Source organism: Spodoptera frugiperda, chromosome 29 (genome assembly GCF_023101765.2).
Source record: "Spodoptera frugiperda isolate SF20-4 chromosome 29, AGI-APGP_CSIRO_Sfru_2.0, whole genome shotgun sequence".
Lineage (NCBI taxonomy): Eukaryota > Metazoa > Arthropoda > Insecta > Lepidoptera > Noctuidae > Spodoptera > Spodoptera frugiperda.
In genome coordinates this window covers 10,471,807-10,493,073 of record NC_064240.1, presented here as the reverse complement: position 1 = coordinate 10,493,073, position 21,267 = coordinate 10,471,807, and the positions used below count along the sequence as shown (strand labels likewise).

Sequence of the window (21,267 nt, the reverse complement as noted above, 5' to 3'; positions counted from 1 at the left end):
CACAGCACCAGAAGTGACCGAGGCAGAGCTGAGAGTGGCGGTGCGCCGGATGGGCGCCAAGAACACCGCCCCGGGACCCGACGGATTGCCTGGCAAGGCGTGGGTCCTGGCTTCGGAGACTCTCAGGCCTCGACTAATTGGTCTCTTCAGCGCATGTTTGGACCCGCTATCATGGAAGGCGGGTAAACTGGTCCTTGTGAAGAAGCCGGGGCGCCCTGCGGACTCTCCGTCCGCGTACCGGCCCATCGTGCTACTCGACGAGGTGGGAAAACTGTTTGAAAGAATAATTTCAAACCGCCTCGTCGCGCACCTGACGGGAACAGGGCCGGACCTCGCGGACGGCCAGTTCGGCTTCCGCAGAGGGCGCTCCACGGTGGACGCCATCATGCGCGTGAGGGACCTTACGACGGGGTCTGCAGTGTCCAGGGGTAAGGTCGTCGTGGCGGTGTCTTTGGACATCGCCAACGCCTTCAACTCTCTGCCCTGGAGCTGCATTTTGGAGGCACTACGGTATCATCGGGTGCCTACCTATCTCCGTCGTATAGTCGAGGCTTATCTGACGGACAGATCCGTCATCTACCCCGGTCACCGAGGTGAGTGGAACCGGCGAGAGATGTCGCGCGGTGTTCCACAGGGATCGGTCCTGGGACCGCTCTTCAATACGTTTTCGACTTTACGATACGCTAGTACTAGCACACGGGAGGTCGCACCAGGTGGCGGCCGACTTGATGACGAGAGCGGTTGCGATAGTCGTTGCAAGGATCCGGCAGCTGGGACTCGAGGTGGCACTTCATAAGTCCGAGGCCATGTGTTTTTATGGCCGCGGGAATGCGCCACCTCCGGGTGGGTTCCAGATCATGGCAGGAGGGGTTTCCATCGGCATCGAGGTGACGATGAAGTACCTGGGACTCGTCCTCGACAGTCGGTGGAAATTCGAGGAACATTTCCGACGTTTGGCTCCCAAGTTGGAACGAACGGGGGCTGCTCTAAAGCGGCTCCTACCCAACCTCGGGGGACCAAATGCCTCCTGCCGGAGGTTGTACGCGGGGATTGTGCGGTCCATGGCCCCGGTGTGGGCACCACATTTAAGGCGACGACCAGCTCGCGCGCTGGTTTCATCCCAGAGGGTCATGGCCATTCGGATGATCCGTGGGTACCGCACGATCTCCGGGGAGGCGGCTAACCTCCTTGCCGGATTACCGCCGTGGGATCTGGAGGCGAAAGTGCTCGCGGACGTATATAGGTTACGTGCGGAGGCGCATCGCCGGGGCGAAACTCTGCTGCCGCGTCAGATCAGTGCGTGGCGGGATGAGCTCCGGCGGGATCTCATGGCGGAATGGAAGCAACGACTGTCGCAACCGAGGGCTGGGCTCGCTGTTATAGCAGCGGTAAGTCCCCTCTTTGAGGAGTGGCTAGAGAGGCGTCACGGCGTCCTCACCTACCGCCTGACGCAGGTGCTTACCGGACACGGAAGTTTCGGTAGGTACCTGTTTCGGATTCGGCGGGAGGAAACGCCCGGGTGTCGGCATTGCGTGGATCACCCGGAGGACACGGTGGAGCATACAAGGACGGTGTGCCCTGTATCGGCTGAGCACCGCCGTGTCCTCAGGGATGTGATCAGCGACGGTGACCTCTCGCGTCCGGCTTTGGTTCAGGCCATGGTGCGGAGCGAGGGGGAATGGGACGCCGTCTCCTCCTTCTGCGAAGCAGTCATGCTAGCTAAGGAGGAGGCGGAGCGCGTGAGGGAACGATCCTCCTCACGCCCCAGCCGCCGCAGAAGACACTCCGGGCGTCGGGGATCGCGTGACGATCTCCGGCCACCGTAAGTGCGGGTCTGCGGACGGCGAGTAAGGGTAGCTCGCCGCCCGACCACAACCAGACCCGTGCGTACGGCGCGTCGCGTTCCGCGCGCGCCTCAAAGAGCCAGACCACCACAGATGGGGCCCAGTTGGGCTGATGCCTGATCCGGAGCTGCGGACAACGTAAAAGGTTACCGGGGCTCCGGCTCAAAGCAGGAGAAGGAACGGGGTGGTTTTTAGTCATTAAGAGTCTGACACTCCCTCCCGCCTCACCCAAGGCGGGAGAAGTCATTGGATGATTTTCCCCCTCAAAAAAAAAAAAAAAAAAAAAAAAAAAGGCTTCGACCAGTTACGTTTGATTGTATTGCCTGTATTGTTACAAACGACCCTGACTTGTAAACTGGGTCAACCTGGATCAAAACAGCTAAGTATATTGTATGCGAATACATGTGAGAATTTACTACCACATTCGTTGTTCACAAGGGTGATTGTTGAATCGAGGATTTATGTCTCGGATGTACATTTTAATTTTTTATCAGATAGGATTTGGGTGTTACCAGCAATACAGATTTATTCCTTTGAGGAAAAGCAATTGACGATATAGTACGTGCGTAGGTACTCGTAATCCATAATTTACAACAATGAAATCATGTGTGAGATCTTCTTTTACTTAGTTCAAATTCTCATTTATCTGTTGCACTACAGGATACCCAGGAAGACAGCAACAAAGTGGGTCATACAAATAGGAAAAGTTCGTTCATCTCACAGTGGAAACATCGTAGAAACTCTATTAGAAAGCTTGAGGCGTAATTCAAGCTTCTAATCAAGTAGACGCAGATGTGTTCGGCTTCACTTCACTTGATTACTTAGGAACTAGGAAAAGATTGACCATTCTGGAGATGAGTTTTAAAGTTACGAAGAACTTTTCGACTAGTCACTAGAGGATCGATGTTTTAACAGAAGAAATAACCGTATAGTTTTGGGCTCAGCACTGATTGTACTAAAAGTCTGTATTTCACATGAGACGACCTTCACAATCCACAATAGGTGATACAAGTTTCTTGGTTAAACCAATTGACAGACTGTCATGTGTCCATATAACTAGAGAATCAATATGTTTCCATTAAACATAATGTGACTAGTAATTACTCTAAGTTTATTAGAAACACTATCACATTTCACGTGATGATTTTACAGAAACATTTACCAAAGAGTTTTTAATTAAAACACGTGTAAAAGTACACAACATAATGTATCAATGTTAATCATTAGACTCGAGGACTTGAGAGCAGGTGCTAGCGGAGTCACTTTGTTGTACAATTGTATCGACTTGTGAAATTAAACATTCATATGTGTCAAACTATGAAACGTGACACGTACGTTTTTCACTCGGTAAATACGTTACTATTCCTTCTATACCATAATCTGGTTGTGTTAAACCTTAAACTCACAGGGTTTCTTTATTTAATCTTTAACCACCAAGGACATGGTTATAACACATGCTACCATCAGCAGTTACCACTAAAAATGTAACCAAATTCGTATATAGGTATTTAGAGGGGCAAAACTATCAGACTGTTTCAAGTTAAGAAATACAAGTGCAAAATTTGTAAGTAGGTAATTGTTAGATATTGCGATATTCGTGAATGAAGCTAAGTGTTGAAATGAATGAGTGGATTACGGAAACTGAAATTGATTGTTGTCACTGATAACTTTAGTACAAACGCCAGCTGTTTAAGTTAAACTGCTGGCGTTTCTTTTATAGATTTCCTACTTTATTATTTTGTTATAAAGTTGAAAATAGGAGGTTGTAGTCAGAACACCCAGTCATCAGTCTTATTTGGTAACTAAGATATCCAAGTGGCAGTGGTTGGTTGGGAAAAGCTGAAAATCCAGCTTAGAATTGTGGTATTAGTCAGATCACCTGATCCGATGTATAGAACTGGATGGAAACCCAGTGATGACGATAAAAGATGAAAGTTTCTTTCAACTGAACACCAGACAACTAATAGCCCCCCTTAAAAAAAAGCAACTAATAGCAACAAACTGAGGAAGGACATTTCCTCACTATGCATGTAATCTATCGGAAATCGGTAAGTCGTGTTATCTAACAGCGATCCTATCAACATACAACAATGTTTGTTAATCAACATAAAACCGTCATACAACTTTCTATAGCTTTCTTGTGAGAACTGCCGACTAAGAACCTCGTTTGTCCATACAATCAGGACTCATTCATAAACACATGTAGGTATTATTTGTTAAGTAGGTAAGCTTGTGTAGACATTAATCTCTTGAATAAGTAAATATGAATCAGTGATAGGTAAAGAAGATACTAAAAGAAAATCTTTTTTCATAGTAAATCTAAACGAAATACAGACAATTTGAGACTTCTAAGAAAGCGTACAATTTCTCAGAACTTTTCCGGGCAATGAACTACCTAAATAGAATTGGACATGTGAATATTCCGAATAAAGAATAAATGGATTCTGATATATTGTGCCCTCCTTGTTCAGGTTCAATTGTGTTTTCGTGACAACCAGCACAAAACTTGTAAGACAGAGCAAATTAACCGATTTTCAGGCGAATTATAACGACAAGTAATAATATTCAGTATTTGTTTCACCAAAACAGGAAAATATATAGGTACCCTATTTTATCCTTATTAATACTACTCCATAATGATAGTATACACTTTTATTCTGTGTTGAACACAATAATACGCAACATACAAACCAAAACCAAGTTTGTAAGCAACCAGCTCGTAGGTGTTTAATTCAATCTAAAATATTTGATTTCAATTGATACTATAACCTACTTGTGCAATCTATAATATCAATAAATGCTCCTAAATGTCAGTTACATTTCAAGATCAATGCCCACTCTTTTTGCTAGTTGGATGTTAAGTGAAGGCAACTGTACGACCTTGCTGAGCTTTGCAAAACCACTATAGGTACGAAAGAACCAATCAATTAGTTTACAAGATACATTAATACATAACTATTATATAAACTCACGCCTTTGTGCCATTGGAGTAGGCAGAAACTACAGAGTGATTACCACCTACGACAGTTACATACTTCTTTAGCTGCCATCACATTCATACATATGGTTTTACAAGAACGTGGGTTAAGAATACACCGTATATTTTTTTCCAAGATTTCTCTATTAATGGTGTTCTCCTAGGGCAGATCCTATTCTACTAGTATGACCATTCACATCGCTTTTATAATTACTTTTCACCATCATATTTATATAAATGTTTCAACACGTAAAATCTCACATACTCTCATAAATGACAGTGACTAAAAATAACTTTTCAGACACGAAATAAAAACTTCCGTAAATGCTAACAAAAATTACCTGCCTATATGAATGAATTTATGATGAGTTCTCGAAATAATTTGTGATGTAGATGGACATTCTATATAATGTTTTATGGGTGGTAAATTATACCATTACTCTGAGCTGTCCTACTTAAAGGACATGTGGAAACGAGGGCACATTTTACTCCCATGACCTAGGATTATGTGCTCTTTACTGGGCAAGTTTGAATATATTAATAGGGGGATATACCCTTCATTAGGGACAAAATGGTTCACAAGTAGAATAAGGAAATCATTGAACCAAATGATTTGAATTTAACTACCGTTTAACGACCTAGCCCTAATAACAAGACCACAATGAATGTAGTTTATTCCCATGATTAAAAGACTATATCATAATGGTGCTGTTAATTAGCAACAAGATATGATTTCGTAATAATGTTAATGATCGTAGTACCGTGTCTTTTGAGCCAAGGTTCTACGTAGGCTGGTGACTGGTCACGAGTACGACACGGATACACGCGTGCTACAGAATGTGAACGTGAATACCCAGTCCTTAACAATTTTGCAAACATTTCGACATTAGACTCAAGGAATTGCTTAGTATCGTGGCAACTGCTCTACAGTTATGAAATATCCGTCATATCATAAGGCAAATCTCGTATATTAGAATATGGTTACAAGATTCAATATTTGTGGACAATTTCAAAACTTAAATACAAAGACAAAGTAAAATCTGGTATCATAGAAAAGGTTTCCCGAAAACAAAACTCGGACTGCACAAGGCATTTTTAAATAGGATGTTGCCTCTGCCTACCACCATAAGAAACAGGCGTGAGGTTATGTATGTATGTACATTTATTTCGTAGATGCAGTAGACTACGTGATACGGAAAAGTATAGCCGAGCATAACAACCAAGTGAGCACTTTAACGTTATCAGCACACGTTTCATTATAATCAATGTCAAGCCTCATAAGTATTGTAAATAATAAAATACATACAACTGTGCATGACGACAGTTGTATATACAAAGAAAAAGTAGATTACGGAATATTTTAAAATAAATTGTGTAATTACCTGTATTTGAGGCGCCAGTCTTGGTGCTCCACACGAACACTGTTCACCACAGAGGCATCCATTGTCGAAAGCTCGACCAGACGCCAAGTCTCCAAGGTGCCTTCCCGAAGGAGTGGCAAGCCTTAATGCAGAAGCATCAGACTGCGACCTGTGATGCCCTCTTCTCGCTGCTGGCCTGATCTCCTCAGCCAATATAGAATCCCTAAGTTTCGTTGCTCTCGATCTCTTAGCGTCACCTCCGAAAGCAGTCAATAACCACGCGAGTCTTAGTGAAAATTCAGCACTTTGTTTACACCTGAACACCAAATACGGTTTCAACACGTCTGCCACATCGCCCATTTCTATATACATAGTCGCTAATTGTGGCAGGTAGAAATCTACGTCTTCGTATGGGAATGAAAACAGTTTGTTCGCCAGATAGCTCTGCACACCCGGTTCTTTGGAGTTGAATAAGTATGAGATCGCCATACTCATGTCGAACAGTTTACTTTCGAACAACCGGAGCAGAAAGTCTTTGTTTTTAGATGTTTCAGCGGCACAAATATCTGATTTCACTGTTGTTTCTATTGCATCGGGGGGTTCTGGGGGTTTATCTGTGTCTTCAGGGTTACCGGAGTCTAAACTTTCTCTCGACCTTGCAGCGGCTGGGGGTTGTGGCCGTTCTTCATCATTGCCATCCGGGGGCGTGTGGATGCCGGAGTCATCGGAGCCGGTGGGCACCTCTGGTGGAAGCGCTAATCTTGGAGCGGGCACTTCGATAGGAATTCGAAGTGGCGCCCCCTCTGGTGACGTAGGTGTCATGTCTTCTGGTATCCTCTGGAGTACAGAGTCCAGGGATCTGTTTCTTTGGTGGCCGCATCCTGCAGGCGGCCCGTTAGAACCCGTCACATGTCTGCAACAAAATAAAAAAATATATAAAGTCATTTGATAAACAAATGATATTAAATATCCTAGAATTCCCACAACTTTAATTTCCGCGAGGAAATAAATTGCAAATAAACCCGTAAATGTAAATCGTATCGTAAATGTAAATAAACCCTAAATCATGTTACGTACTTATAAAAAGGGTCCTCATAATGCTGAATCCCGACGACAATAATCTTTCTAACCATTTCACACTTATAACGCACAGAAACTCAACACTAACTTCAGAACACAGAGCACGATTATTCAATTAGCCTCCTCACATAAACATAGTAGCTGCTCTAACACTGGCGTAGCGTTAAAACAATGCGAGCAGCCTTGCGATATATCATAGCGCGTAATTAAACACTGAACATTGTGCAAACGCAGCACACACGTCCTACCCCGCGGCCGCCGTATGGCAAACTGTTTTACGCAACAAATAGACGCGCCGCTCCGCATACCATTCGAATAAGGATCACCTCGATTACGCAGCCGAAACGCAACTAAACAACTTCGAAACAGTATAAACAAAGATCTTTGCAGGCCAGAGATTTCGCTGATGACCGACTTATTAGTTAAGGCTTAAGTTTTCTCATAAACGTGAAACTAATTTCTGTTTTATTTAAACTTAACACTAACTTTACAAACCACTTGAGTAAAGTGACGTAATACATTTTTTGTATTGCATGGATCTTATACAAACAAGGGGAGGCTGAAATTTAGTTTTTATTAACTTTAGTACTATAGTTTTATATTCCGGAAAGCAATTGATTTCACGCTTTATTGGTAAAGGATGGCATTAGAGCCACATATTTTATATTCAACGAACGATTACCAAAGCAGTTCCTTATGAGACTGCGCGGCGTAATTGTTAATGTTGCTAGGAATTTCAATGAGATGGTTACAGTTACAATCGTAAAACGTGTCAAAGACTTCAAACAGATGTCTTCTAGTATTCCGCACAGTTGTTCTCTTTTTGCAACAAGCAGCAGACATGACATAACCGAGATTCAAGAACGCATACCAACTTACTAAGTAGGAGAAAGCGGCCGTTGACCCCGAAAAGTTTATCATCAGTTTAGCTATCATTCTTGGAAGATACATAAAACACAGCGCAGACATAAGCGGCGATGGCGTTCTGAATGCGGCCGCGCATTCACACAAGAAAGTAGAGGAAGTGGAAGTGTGTATAGTGGCCACTCAATGAGTGAACATTCCATGCGCAGCGTGAGTGGTGAACGAATTATCGTTGGGTTATTTTTGGAACGTTATCGGGAATCGACATGTGCTGCGTCCTGCCAACAGATGTGCCGTTTTACAGCTTTGAGGCACCGAAAGAGAGGATCCATTCACACCAGCTAGCTTACTTCAGTAACATACGGAACACTCAAATATGGAGTACGGAAACCTCCATTACTTAACAACCGTTCATTAAGAAGACTGTTTATGCTTTGATTGATCTATGATAAGGAAATGATAACATTATTTACGCTATCATTTCCATTGTTTTTTAAGTATTAAAGGACGTGCTTTCAAGACTATCGTCCTATTTATGTTAATTACATAAGTGTGCTAATAATTGACAACGCTGTGGGTCTACTTATTAAAGTAAGTACTTTTTACCAGATAATGTTTGCGTGTAGTTTCAATTATACAATAAATATTTACGACGATCAACTGTATAATGATTTATGTGTATACTTGTACAATGACACCATTTATTAAGTTTTACTTCTCACCAAGTATTTTCTCTGCATATCAACAAAAAAATACATGTTCTTTCACCTTCATCAGTAAAAAAATATTGAATGGCACTTCCTTTTCTGTCATTCATGATTATGCGGAAGAGAACTATGGCCAGTTAACAATGTCACCTTCAACCCTTTTTTACAATAACATTTAACAAGCGATATTATAAACATCGTCAGTTAATAAAAATGTAGAAATTGTAGAAATCCAATAGTTAATGGTCAAAAGGTTTTTTTTGAGGTGTGGTGTTGTTCGTCGGTTACATCTAAGCTTAAAATGTTTTCCGGTGTTATGCGATGACTTGTTTACGTTATCACCCCCAAGTAGGTCAACCCGCTACGAACGATGGACTATACAACTACCCGCTCTTCGACCTCGCGTGCCTGACAGGTATGTTTGACCCGACCAATTCAATACGACAACAAATTACTTTACGCCACGCATTGGGAATCACACCAAAACAATTAATCGATGAACGTGACAATGCAGAGAACAAGCTCAACGAACACAACAAAACAATTATTGAATGTGAGACCTCTGACTGAAGCAGCAATGAAAAATATAAAATGAATTGATACACCACTTTACAACAAGTCTTCCTATATTGATTCCAATTAGGACTATTTACAGCTCCCAATGACGCCAGCGCTTTGGCATTCGCGTCTAAATTATAATTCCAAAAGATATTAAATGCGTCCACGATGACCTTTCGCAAATTGTAAAAGCAAATAGTAAAAGCGCCGTCCGCCGCCGTGACGGATAATTCCGGCGTTTTGGAAAAAGCTTTTAATGTTCTATTACATCGATGATCTCGACAGATATTCTATTGACACGCGATCTTTGCAAGTAACAGGTGAATGTTACCGAGTATTGGCGAACGAGAAACTTACAAGGCCTCGGTAGGGTATGGGTACATTTCACGATTTGTATTGACGTCAACGTCAAACAATAGCGGATTGATTCGACTCGGCACCATACTGTTTTGTTATTGTATGAATATTGGTGAAAGCCAGTCGTGTTGGCTTCTGCGAGTTGATTTCGTACACAATCGATCATTGTGAGTATTTAATCTGTGGAAGCACCTGTTCTGATTAAAGATTGTAACATTAAACTACCGAATCAACCATCCGGGTTACAATGCATTGCTACAAAGTATTCGTGATGGTTAATACACAGCAGATAGTAATTAATTTGGGAGGCGGAGAAAGTTGAGTTGAAAAATGCCGCAATTTGAGCAAAAATAAAAGGCAATAGAAAAAGATCGTGGTAGCAGCTGTTAGAGTCGTTAGAGTATAATTGTTTTTATAAGCAATAATCTCCAACTGCTGGTTGTCGTTGTCGACGGAACATGAAAATCGTGAGGCTCACTGTTAGTAAATCGTGGTAGCGAAAGTGAACGCCTCTTCCGACCTTGTATTTGTACGAGTGTATGTTTTTAGAGAACTACATAAAACTGTTTTCTAGTTTTCTTAGGAATTGGCTCCAAAATGTCTATACATAATACACACTCGTATATTTTTTTCGTAAAACATTCAAAATAACTATAATATCACGTACTAAGAACTTAGTTAAGTTAACTGCGCCATAGAAGACGTATTTATTTAGAAAATAAACATTTGATGTTTATTTTGAACACGCCTTTGAAGTATTCAAATAAATCCACGGGCTTGTTTGGGGGCTTTCAACGAATTCTTAAGATTGGAGAAACCTCTTACAATTTGGAACATTCTACCTACTAAAAAAACGTCTATTGTTCTACGTGCCAAATAAAGTACAGTATTTTATTACAGTAACGTTCTTACCGTAAGTATTACTTAAAATATTACACAAGTTGTTCTACAACTTGAAATATTGTATTACGAGGCGAGGGCACAACTGGTGGTATGTACGTTAAATCTTTGTTATTCCACGCAGAATTATAATAACGAACAATATTTATATACGAGCACGTAGCTATATAAAATAACCGCGTCTGTTGTTTGTTACATGTTTGATAAATTTCTATTTACTCAGCAGAATTAATTAATGTCTGTAAGTTTAACACAACTAACTTTCTATGATATTTATAGCAGAATGTAATCTTAAGACTAAGTTTAATTCCTTTATCAAATTAACTCTACATTCTAGCTATTCTAGATACGACGTTGAGAACTAATCCTGAGAGAATATAACAGTAAACAACATAACGGATTAGTGACTATTCACCGCAACATAATGGTATTAGCAAACATTTACTGGTGTTTGTACACCGGATTTAATCTCCCACACGTCCAAAACCTCCCAGAGGATACCTCCCATTATACGTGTCACACTAATCTTGGCATTCCCGTCTCTAAGCCAGGACCACTATACTAGCTATAATAGAACGACAAACACGTCTTACACATGTGCAAACAAATTCACGAACATGACAGAAAAATAAGGTCAATGTAGAGTAATATTAATATCATCAGGCCAATTAAATAACACGCTACTTTATGAATATGACACTAAACATTTGGCACAAACCCTCGTCTAGGTTGACCTAAATACGTAAGTAGTTAATAGAATAAAATTCGTCCAGTCAATGAAAATTAATAAGTCTGATGTGAAGCCAATCTAAGAACTAAATGTAAAATGGACGAAGGAATTGGTTCCGAAGCCCTCTTTGATTGGAAAATAGTTCAAAGAGACACTAGTTTCCAATCTAGTGGTTGAGTAAAACGGGGATCATTTGAAAATTCTGCAAAATTGTTCTAGATCATATTCATACTTCCTGAGGCAAACGAGATGTATGCAGTACGCTCTAATTACATAATGCGAATTTTAAGCAACACATTACACTTGTAATATCGAAATGAAAACCCGAAACTAATATAAAAGACGATTAAGCAACAGAATGTATTCTCAATGGCACATGGACCGTAATATTAACGTTATGCAAGATATTGTGAACGCCGTGTTGTGAATTTTTATCAGCTAAGTCTAATTAAAATGTAGAGATAAGATATTTACATAATTTCTGCATTATTATTAATCTGTTCCAAATCCGCGAGCGACGCTGTTTTCCTGGAGATATGTAATTGGCTGTTTGGAATTGATTGAAGAATATTAATCTGTGTACTGAGATAACATGAATCACTAGATAAACGTGTTTTGTTCCGTACATACCTCATTACAAATCACCGGTTAAATAGCTATGAAGAATTCATTATAATTTGACGCTGTGGAACACAAAACATACAAAACGTCAGCAGACTCTTTACATAGGTCTAGACCGCAAAAACTTCTAAAAAAATTACGTATTTAAAATAAACTCAAATTGACGAATACACCTAGTATTCATAAGCTGTGACCAAACAATATTTTAAATAAATGAGTAGTGGCTTTTTGGACATTTCTACGACATTATTTGGTAAGCGCCAAACTTAGTCACGTTTAAGAGCACGCAGGCGTGTGACTCATAGAAAATCGATAAATAAATTAGCAGCTAAGACTACCTGCAAATGTTTACCAGCACGTGGTATACAATTAACTCTATTTGAGGGCAGGTACCACGTAATCCAATATACGACTCCAACCAACCAACGTATACTTGAATCTTTTGTAAGGCTTCCCTGACACTGGTTTTACGCGATTTTATTCAATAAATATTGCTTCCATGGTACGTTGGGGATGATTAACTGTTTATTGTGAAGAAAACCAGTAATGTTTAGACAATTTAAAATGAAATATTGTAAACATGGTACACCGGCAAAATAAATAAATCTTCAACTTCAAAAACGCGTAATTTCAAACGTAACGACAATCTGGAGAATCGTAAAAGTCTACTAATGTCATAAATCTGAACAAGTCGAGACTCCCGCGTATAACGATCACAATTAGCTGCCCTGGGGATAATTCTAGCGTTATAGACTAAATAAACGTTGTTGTTTACAGATGATACTCCAATTTGAAGATGTTATTTATAGGTTCCAAATCATCAAAATAGCTCACAATAGAGATATTGATTAGTATTGTATGAAACAGTTCTAAATTTTGGAGTACCGTCATGCGTCAGTATCGTCTCTAAACTCAAGGTATCTAGAGTATAGCGTCTATACTCTCTAGTCTTTCTAGAGTCTAGACTTTCTACCTACTTATTCGCTACAAATGGTATGATTGATTTGAGCTCGTTTGATTGTTAATTCTCAGAATTCATTACTCGACATTATCTGCACTTCTGAGCATCACTAATGTTTAAATGTTGATATTTTGAGAGTAACAAGAAACCATCTGCTTAATTAACAGCTGGTTGTCAAACGTTATTTTACTTAGGATGGCTAAAGTAAAAAATGCGTGAGAAGTAATTAATGATAATTAATTAACAGTTTTTGCGCAGTAGTCGTTTGAGATTGGTATACAAATAATTAAACAATTAGTTGAAGGCCTGAAAATTGTAGCCTTTGGTTTAGGTAAGGCAAAGAAACATGACGTCAATGAAAATAATGATGAGTTGCCAGAAACATAAAATTAAGTTGGTATACAAATAAATAACACATAAAACGAAGTTTTTGAAAACATCTCGCTATCGCAAATGTTTACAGGGTCGCATCTGCGGAAAGTGTACATCTGTCGAATGCTCAACGGTCCCGGATTGGCGGGAGTCCGCAAACCATCTGCCAGCCGCTTCGATTTCATACAGAGATAAGTGGATAACGACAGATGCAAAAATTCTGAACAATATAAATAAATATAAAGTTAAATTGAGATTTCCTACGGTTGTAACTTGCCGGCAGTGTACATAACTAGACATAAAACGACTCAAAGAGTTTCTTATTCCAGTAAATGAAATGACGTACATCACAGAAATAATTTACTTAGACGGACTACATGCGTTGATAAGAAAATGTACTTTGAACTTGCTATAAATAGTTAGTAGCATACTATTCTGTCGTGGATAACTTCTAATGTTCTCATTATGTTGGATAACCACAAAACTGCAAAATAAATCAAGCGTTTGGTCTGTAAACCAAAGAATGCCATTGTGCTACTGAAACGCATTAACGCATGCGATACAACTGGACACGTGCATGATAAGTAAAATAACTGTTTAGTTATACACGAAATTGATTAAATGAATACTTACTATTGGCCAATCTTTGGCATTTATGTGAAACACCTAACTATTTAAATCTCTTTGTAAGGACGTAACTGAGTCAAGGATTGTCCAGTTGCCAATGTATTTAGAAAGCCACGTACAAAATATGATAGTGTTATCGTTCAATTATTTGGAGACAGTACAAAGTGTATTCATGTCGACGCGCATATCAATTAAGAATTTGAGTCGTGTTTTAATGAGACTTTCTCTGTTAATGTTCTCAAGGCCCCTTGTTATCTTTGTTTTGAGTAGAAAGTTAGTCCCAAAGTTATTATTCAAGGTTCTTAACTCTTCCCTGTGTTGTAACAAAATACCAATTATAAATATTCATTTAAAAATATGAAGCTGTGAATAACAAAGTATAATCATCATGTTATCAAGGTTTTTATAGGTAATGTTTATTATTTCGTAATTCTGGGCTTCCCCGACAGTTTTGATGCACAAGACAGCATAAATGTCTACCACATTACTTATGAATACAAGTAGGTTCCAACATAGTTATTTCTGAATTCCTCCTAAATTGGTACCTTTGACATTCCAGTCAATAACAGCTGTATTGTGGGAAAAAATTGAATCAAATATTCAACAAAGTAAATAATAGACCTTGAATGTTAACAAGGTCAGACGGGACCGTAGGCGTGCTGATCCTATTGTGATCTAAATTTCAATAAATTGAATCGGGGATTCAATAGACCCGTATGTTTGTCGAAGGGTTAGCTCTTAACAACCACATGTACCGTGACATCACACGTAAAATTGTATTAATTAAGGAGATTCCTCGTCATCAATCCTATTTAGTAGTCCCCTATTAGAGGTTAAATAGGGCATTTCATGCGTAACGTATTTGCTTTATTAAAACAAACTAGGTATTAGAAGTCCATACACACGGCAACAAGTTTTAAAACATTTTCCTGGTCTGAAACGAAAATCAATTCACCAGAAGTTAACATATGTGTGGTTGATAGTAATTTAATAATGTTTCCTGGACTAATTCGGGATTATAGTTTCATATTAAAAGATTCTTTGAACTGGCATGGTAAATAGAACAGCGTACGAAACACCTCTATGATTTCGAAGAAAAAGAACAGTGATGTTCTGTTAGCTGTGAAAGAAAGAATACACAAACACGAACGCAGGAACTGCTTGTAAACAGAACACTGAAGCTTTCTCAAGTGCTGTATGCTTTTATCCCGGCTTTTAACGCTAAGACAGCTAACAAGACATTCTCCTTAGTAGCAGGCAAAGTGACCGATGCAATATCCGGCCGCTCCCCACCGGATTATACTATTTCTGCTATGCATCTATCATCGAGCTACGTCCTTCCTTTTGACCTAATAATGCCCCCTTAACCACTTGACGACCGATCTAAGTATATTTCAAGCTTCTGGTTTATAAATCTAGTCTTCATATTTCAAAACAAACATTGTTCTAGAAAACAAAACAAATATGTAATTCCGAAACGCGTGCGCAGCGCTAACGTCATCCTATGTAGAAACAGGTGTTACTTACTACGATAGCAACAAGTTCAGTGAAAATTAAACAAATCGTAAAGTTCATTTCAGAACACAATTTCTTATTAATTGTGGACGTAACAAATTGTCTTCAATTCAAATAGATCATGTTTGTTCGCACATCTTACATTCCGATTGGTACATTCATATTTGATGTACTTATGTCGACGATTGCTAAAATATTTCGAGGCCGTCGAACAGGGGCTGTAGTACTGTAACCAACAGATTTCTGATTTATATTAACTTGAAACATGATTTATTGCAACTAACAGTAAAGTTTATTAGTGAAATACGTTAAAGTTACAGTTGAATTTAGACAGGATATTAACAAATTTTAAGTAAATATTGCCGATACTTATTTCTTTCTTTCTTTTTCATTTCAATATCGACGTTTTATTCAGAACAAATAGACGAGACTCGGCCAAATTAATCAGCTGACGTTATTCCTAATTCAATATATCGAATTGGCCAGGCTAGGCCTCAACACGAAATGCCTCGGGGACGTTGTGGGCGTTCTGTTCAAAACTATTCGTAAATTATTCATGGATATAAAATATTTGCACGTTAGTTACGTTTACTGGCATTCGTTAACAGCGTAAAATTGATAGCTGGTTTTTGATAAAAAGGTTATGTATATTGTCCTACTGACACACTTGCCTAGCAAAGATCAAAGTATTCTTTAGCGTAAAATTAGATTAGTTCGGAACTAATTTTGGCAGAATGGACTGAGACATGGAAATTTCAAATAATACGGGAATTTCTCATGACAATAGTAGCTCCGGAATTACCTACATTACTGTGAATGTATCCCCAAAATATATTCTAACCCTCAAATGTATAACACTCCGAGGAGTCATCATCGCTTTCCTCTCAACACAATGTAGTTTCCTAAACACTCAAAAACGTTAGCTTCCTTCCATTGCAGGGGCAATTATACTGCTTCCTCTGAACACAATAGAATGTAAAAGTCACTTGGCGTGACGAAGCAACAATTAAGTGAGGGTGACACAACAACATGTTATTAAAAAATCTATGTCCGTCTGTAAAGCTTCGTATTTCGAGTACATGAAACTTATTCAGATGAATTCGTAGGATTTTAATGTAAGAAAACATCCATTGTTAGTTATGTCAATCGCTAATTACAACTGTAGGAAACAACCACAAACCGCTAACCGCAAATAGCATTAGTTCCAAGCAATGTTTAGCCGAATTTTATAATGAAGAAGAAAGACGCGAAACATTTTTTAACCTGCATATTTATTCCATTTTAGAGTCTACCTACCATAAAAAACAACACTGCGGAAGTATTCAAAAATGGCTAACAAATATGCATGACATCATAGTACGTTCACCAATACGCCTTCAAAGCACGATGGCTATTTACTACATAAGAGTCTTACGGGGCAGCGCCCTGTACTGCATTCACCAGCTCCATCAGACAATGATGTAACAAGATGAATGAGAACAACGCCCAGTTACGATTCAAACTATCGTCCACCAAATCCAAACAATTGGGATTTAGATTAACCAAAAAAAAGTTCAGATAAGACCATAGAAAGTGATTTGGTTAATGGTTCTAAAGTAACACGTACACGATCTGGTTCACTTACAATAAATCTATTGGATTGATGTTTTACGATTCATGTCTCCTAGACACCCACATCAAGTTGTAATGTATTATACTAGATACCAGTTCGTTATTGACCTCATTGTTATTTTATTGCCTACAGTAGCCTTTTACCCAGTTGGTGTAAATTACTACTGTTACGTGCTTCTGATTGAGGATAAACCCCTCATATACTCCTTTTCATAAGGATAGAAATTCTATTGAGATTATTTCTCGGTATCATAACATCTATAGTGCTGATATTACTAGCATTAACCACAACGTTAGTCTATTTCAACGCCCGCATTTCAAACAATGGCTCAAAATTCGCGTCAGACGTTTGTTTTAGTTAATTGCGTAACTAACAGACCGTTTCCTGAATTTATATTTAGTCGCTGTTTATGATCTATCAGTGAAATGTATCTGAGTGAAACTTATCGCATAATATATGAAATCTTAAGCCTCGGGTCTTTGGTCTATGTATAACATTTTGCGGTTGCGGTTCCAATAATCAAGCTTCATTCGCAGTAGGAAGATCGATTTACTTAGGCACAATTCGATCTATAGTTGGCTCAAGTAATATTTAGTTAATACACCAACTAAAACCCACGCTCAAGTGGTCCGCTTAATTTTTACGATAGTATCGACCTTGTAGCGTGCAAGGCGAGTTGAACCTATGAATTGCCACTTCCGAACAGAGCGAACGAGGCCGACCGCCGAATTATCCGAACATGCTCCAATTGAAAGCGAGACACTAAACAGCTTTAGTTCATTAAAAATATTTAAAATAAATAGAATGAATGATAATCTTATTTCAATAGTGCAAAAAAATTCAAGGATTTCCCCGCACAATGTTTTGGTTGGCGGTTACCAAAACAACCATGACGTGACTAACCGGCAAGGAAAATCGTCTGCCAATATCTTGCAACTCACAAGTAAACATTGGGATTTATTTGAAACTAAAATGTACTGTTTTGAACATATTCCTGTACGAATCACGTACCCTAGGTCTACATGGCTATAAATAACACATAATTATAACGTTTTATGTTTCACAAAAAACTTTTTAACCTTCACTTTACTGAAGAAAATTACTGCCACCCAACTTTAGTGGCCTGTAACCTTGGCACCCGTTATTACCTAATCTACATTTAGCAGACGAGATGACTAACTTCATGTGGATGACATCTAAGTCCCTTGACCCGATGATTACGTAGATTAAATCATCATACTTGAGACACAGTAAAGGGGGCAGTTGCATTGGACTGTGGGCGAACGTTACACCGGTGTCCCTCTCGTGGGTGAGGGCCCCTGATTGATCATTTCCGTCCATTGTGTCACTCCCTTTTATACACCCCACAGGCCTACAACACTCTGCCTCGTTTAGCGCTCACCGTAACGATTGTTGTCATCGAAATAGACCATCAACTGACGTAAGTTCCTTGTTTCTAAAAATATAAAACCATGTTGTTAGTTGGCATTTCGAGAATTGTTTTCGAGATAAAAATAACTTAAGTTAATCAGTTTCAGAGATCAATTAATTAACTTGTAATTGTATAGTGCGAGCTGCATCACAGAAGTTAATTAAATTCAAATCAATACTAAGTGGTCCTACGACCTACACTGGTGCCATCGCCTCCGTCATTATGTAGGGGTGTGTTCAAATATCATGTGTATAACAACCTATTTGAGGGTTTCTGGGGCGTCCCCATTTTGCAGGGTCAATGCACAGTATTCATCCCATATCTAACAAGGGTATTTACCGCTCGTGTATACAGCATAATTCCTTACAAAGGAGATTTAACTGAACATCATATCTAAATAGAAGCAATTTTGTATAAATACAGATGGCGTCAACTTTTCTTGCACACTGAGCAATCGCAAATAAAATAAATAAGAACTTACTGCCACAGTGTTTAAAAGATTCGAGTGAGTCAACTTGCAAAATATACAACACGACGTAATACTGCGACTAACAGGAAATTACAAATGTGATGTTTGTGCAGAATTATTGAATACGTATTAATGTATCCCACAAAAACATTTCATGTTAAATGTTGCCAAGACGAGACGCACGGACTTTTTGCTATTCGTCATATGGGCTTGAGCTTAAAAATCTATTCAATCTTCTAAACTCTTTCCGTGCGGCCAACTCGCCAGTTCAAAAGTATAGGGTTAGAAACTTGGCTCTACACGGGATCTGATTACTTTTTGACAGTGCGAGCTATATGGTCTCGTCTTGGCAACATTTAACATGAAATGTTTTTGTGGGATTTCATTTCTTTTTGTAGGTTGCTTATGATAGAAAGATAAAATGAGCGACAAATTCACCTACTAAACTACTAAATTTATAAGAAAATTGCAAACGTAATCCTAATACTTTTTATCAATGAAAATTAAAACACTAGTATCTAAACCTTTACCTACTAAACTACTAACAATTAAATATTAGGCAAATGGTTTTTTTCTCCGCGATAGCAAACTTTTAAATCACCGAAATATTCCGAAAACTTTTCATTCAACGAGACAACCGTCAACGACGTCTGCCCTCGCGCGTCTGCCCGCGTTCGGGTGCCGCGCTCGCTGACGGGCCGATTATTATTTTTAGCTACTGCGCGGGGACGAGGGGGCAGGCGGCGGGCGTTGGCGCATACTATACTTACGATGCTTATGTTCAAAAGTATAGGTTGATTAATAAACACTTACCGAAGTGAAGTGTAGTAATATTATTCATATCTAAGTACTTATGGGTAGGATAATGTTTTGATTTGATGAAAAATTTGTGTTCTATGTACTTGTGTATAATTTTCAGATCCAAGCAGGAAATAGGGAATTAAGTTTCCCTATTTCAGATTTTTACCCCTCCGCGGCCGCATTCAGACCTCTAGCGTCAAAAGTTGCGGAAGTCTCGAACAAACTTTCACCCCCTAGTTTAAGGGGTGGGGGGTAAAAGTTCCAAGTTTTAGGATTTTTTTGTTGTTTGGGTACTAATACTAGCTTACATACCAAATTTCAGTTTTCTAGGACTTCAGGAAGTACCTTAAGAATTTTGTTGATCATCAGTGAGTGAGTGAGTGAGTGAGTGAGTGAGTGACGAAATCGGGGTATTTTAGATATCAATAAAATCTAAAGTATAAGAGCTATGCAATTGAAACTTTAGAGGTTTATTAAGTCTACCACTGACATTATATCCTGAAAATTTTGTTTATCTGGTATAACCCAAACTCAAGTTATGAAGGTTCAAAAATACGACGAAGCGCTTCGAGAAAAGGTAGGTAGTGCCCTACTACCGTGCCCCCAGATCAATGTTGCATAAACATTACATTACTTCGGGATTTGCATTCTGTAATTAACAGATCGTCTACAAAATTACTGACAAAAAAGATTCTCACAAAACATTGAACAATAACATTTACCAAAAACTTCCTGTCAACATTGAAATCTATACCGTGGACATCGACATCTAGGTTACTAGATTTCCTTGGGAAATATTTTCTCTCTGGCATAAAATCAGCCTACCCAACATTAATATAACTCATTCGCTTCATCAGCCATTCTTTGTTACTGATGTAGGAAAGGCCGAATCTGTGTTGTTACGTGATTTCTTCGGTCATTATCCTTGAAGTCCCTAAAGAGAAGTTCCTTCCGATATTTCCATTACATGCTTGTCCTATTTATTATTTATGCCAGCTTTTGGTAGAACAGAATACAATTATATCTAACACAGAGCTCTATGATGTCATTCAGAGATATTCACCAGCGACTTCAAAGATTTTAAAGCTCTGTTTATGCGTCATCTGACTATAACCAGATCAGACGACTGTATTTTTAATAATCACGATCACGACTAATGGTAAACTACTCAGCTTTTATAATGTTTGTGGGTGTATTAGGAATACGGCACACTGTACAAAATTCTTCAACTTCGAGTGGACTATCAGTTTGACATTGTGAAGCTGTGAACGTAACGGTAAAATTGTAAACAAAGTCTTCTCGGTGACAAATTAGCAAACAATGTGAGATTGAATGTGTATCGTATTGTTGTTGTGACTCTAACCTAGATACATACATGGTATATGACAGTAGTTCACGGATCGTTTAATACAATATCATGTGAACTCTTTCAGTTCTGAGTACTTGACGATGCCACTCTCTAGTCTCGACTTACTTACC

General features: G+C 39.1%; 1 protein-coding gene across 2 annotated transcripts in view; it reads right to left on the bottom strand.

Annotated features, from left to right (window-relative positions):
* LOC118268102 (phosphatidylinositol 4-kinase beta) overlaps positions 1 to 21,267 on the bottom strand; it is a 45,244-nt gene that overhangs the window by 16,198 nt on the left and 7,779 nt on the right. The window contains exons 1-2 of one of the 2 annotated variants that reach the window (XM_050706584.1): positions 7,260 to 7,546; positions 6,204 to 7,095 (exon numbers count right to left, since the gene is read on the bottom strand). In XM_050706584.1, coding sequence (XP_050562541.1) covers positions 6,204 to 7,095; positions 7,260 to 7,315 — 948 coding nt within the window. In that variant the 5' untranslated portion in view covers positions 7,316 to 7,546. Of the gene's footprint in view, positions 1 to 6,203; positions 7,096 to 7,259; positions 7,547 to 21,267 lie in introns of those variants that run through there. The other variant, XM_050706583.1, reaches the window with a different exon arrangement.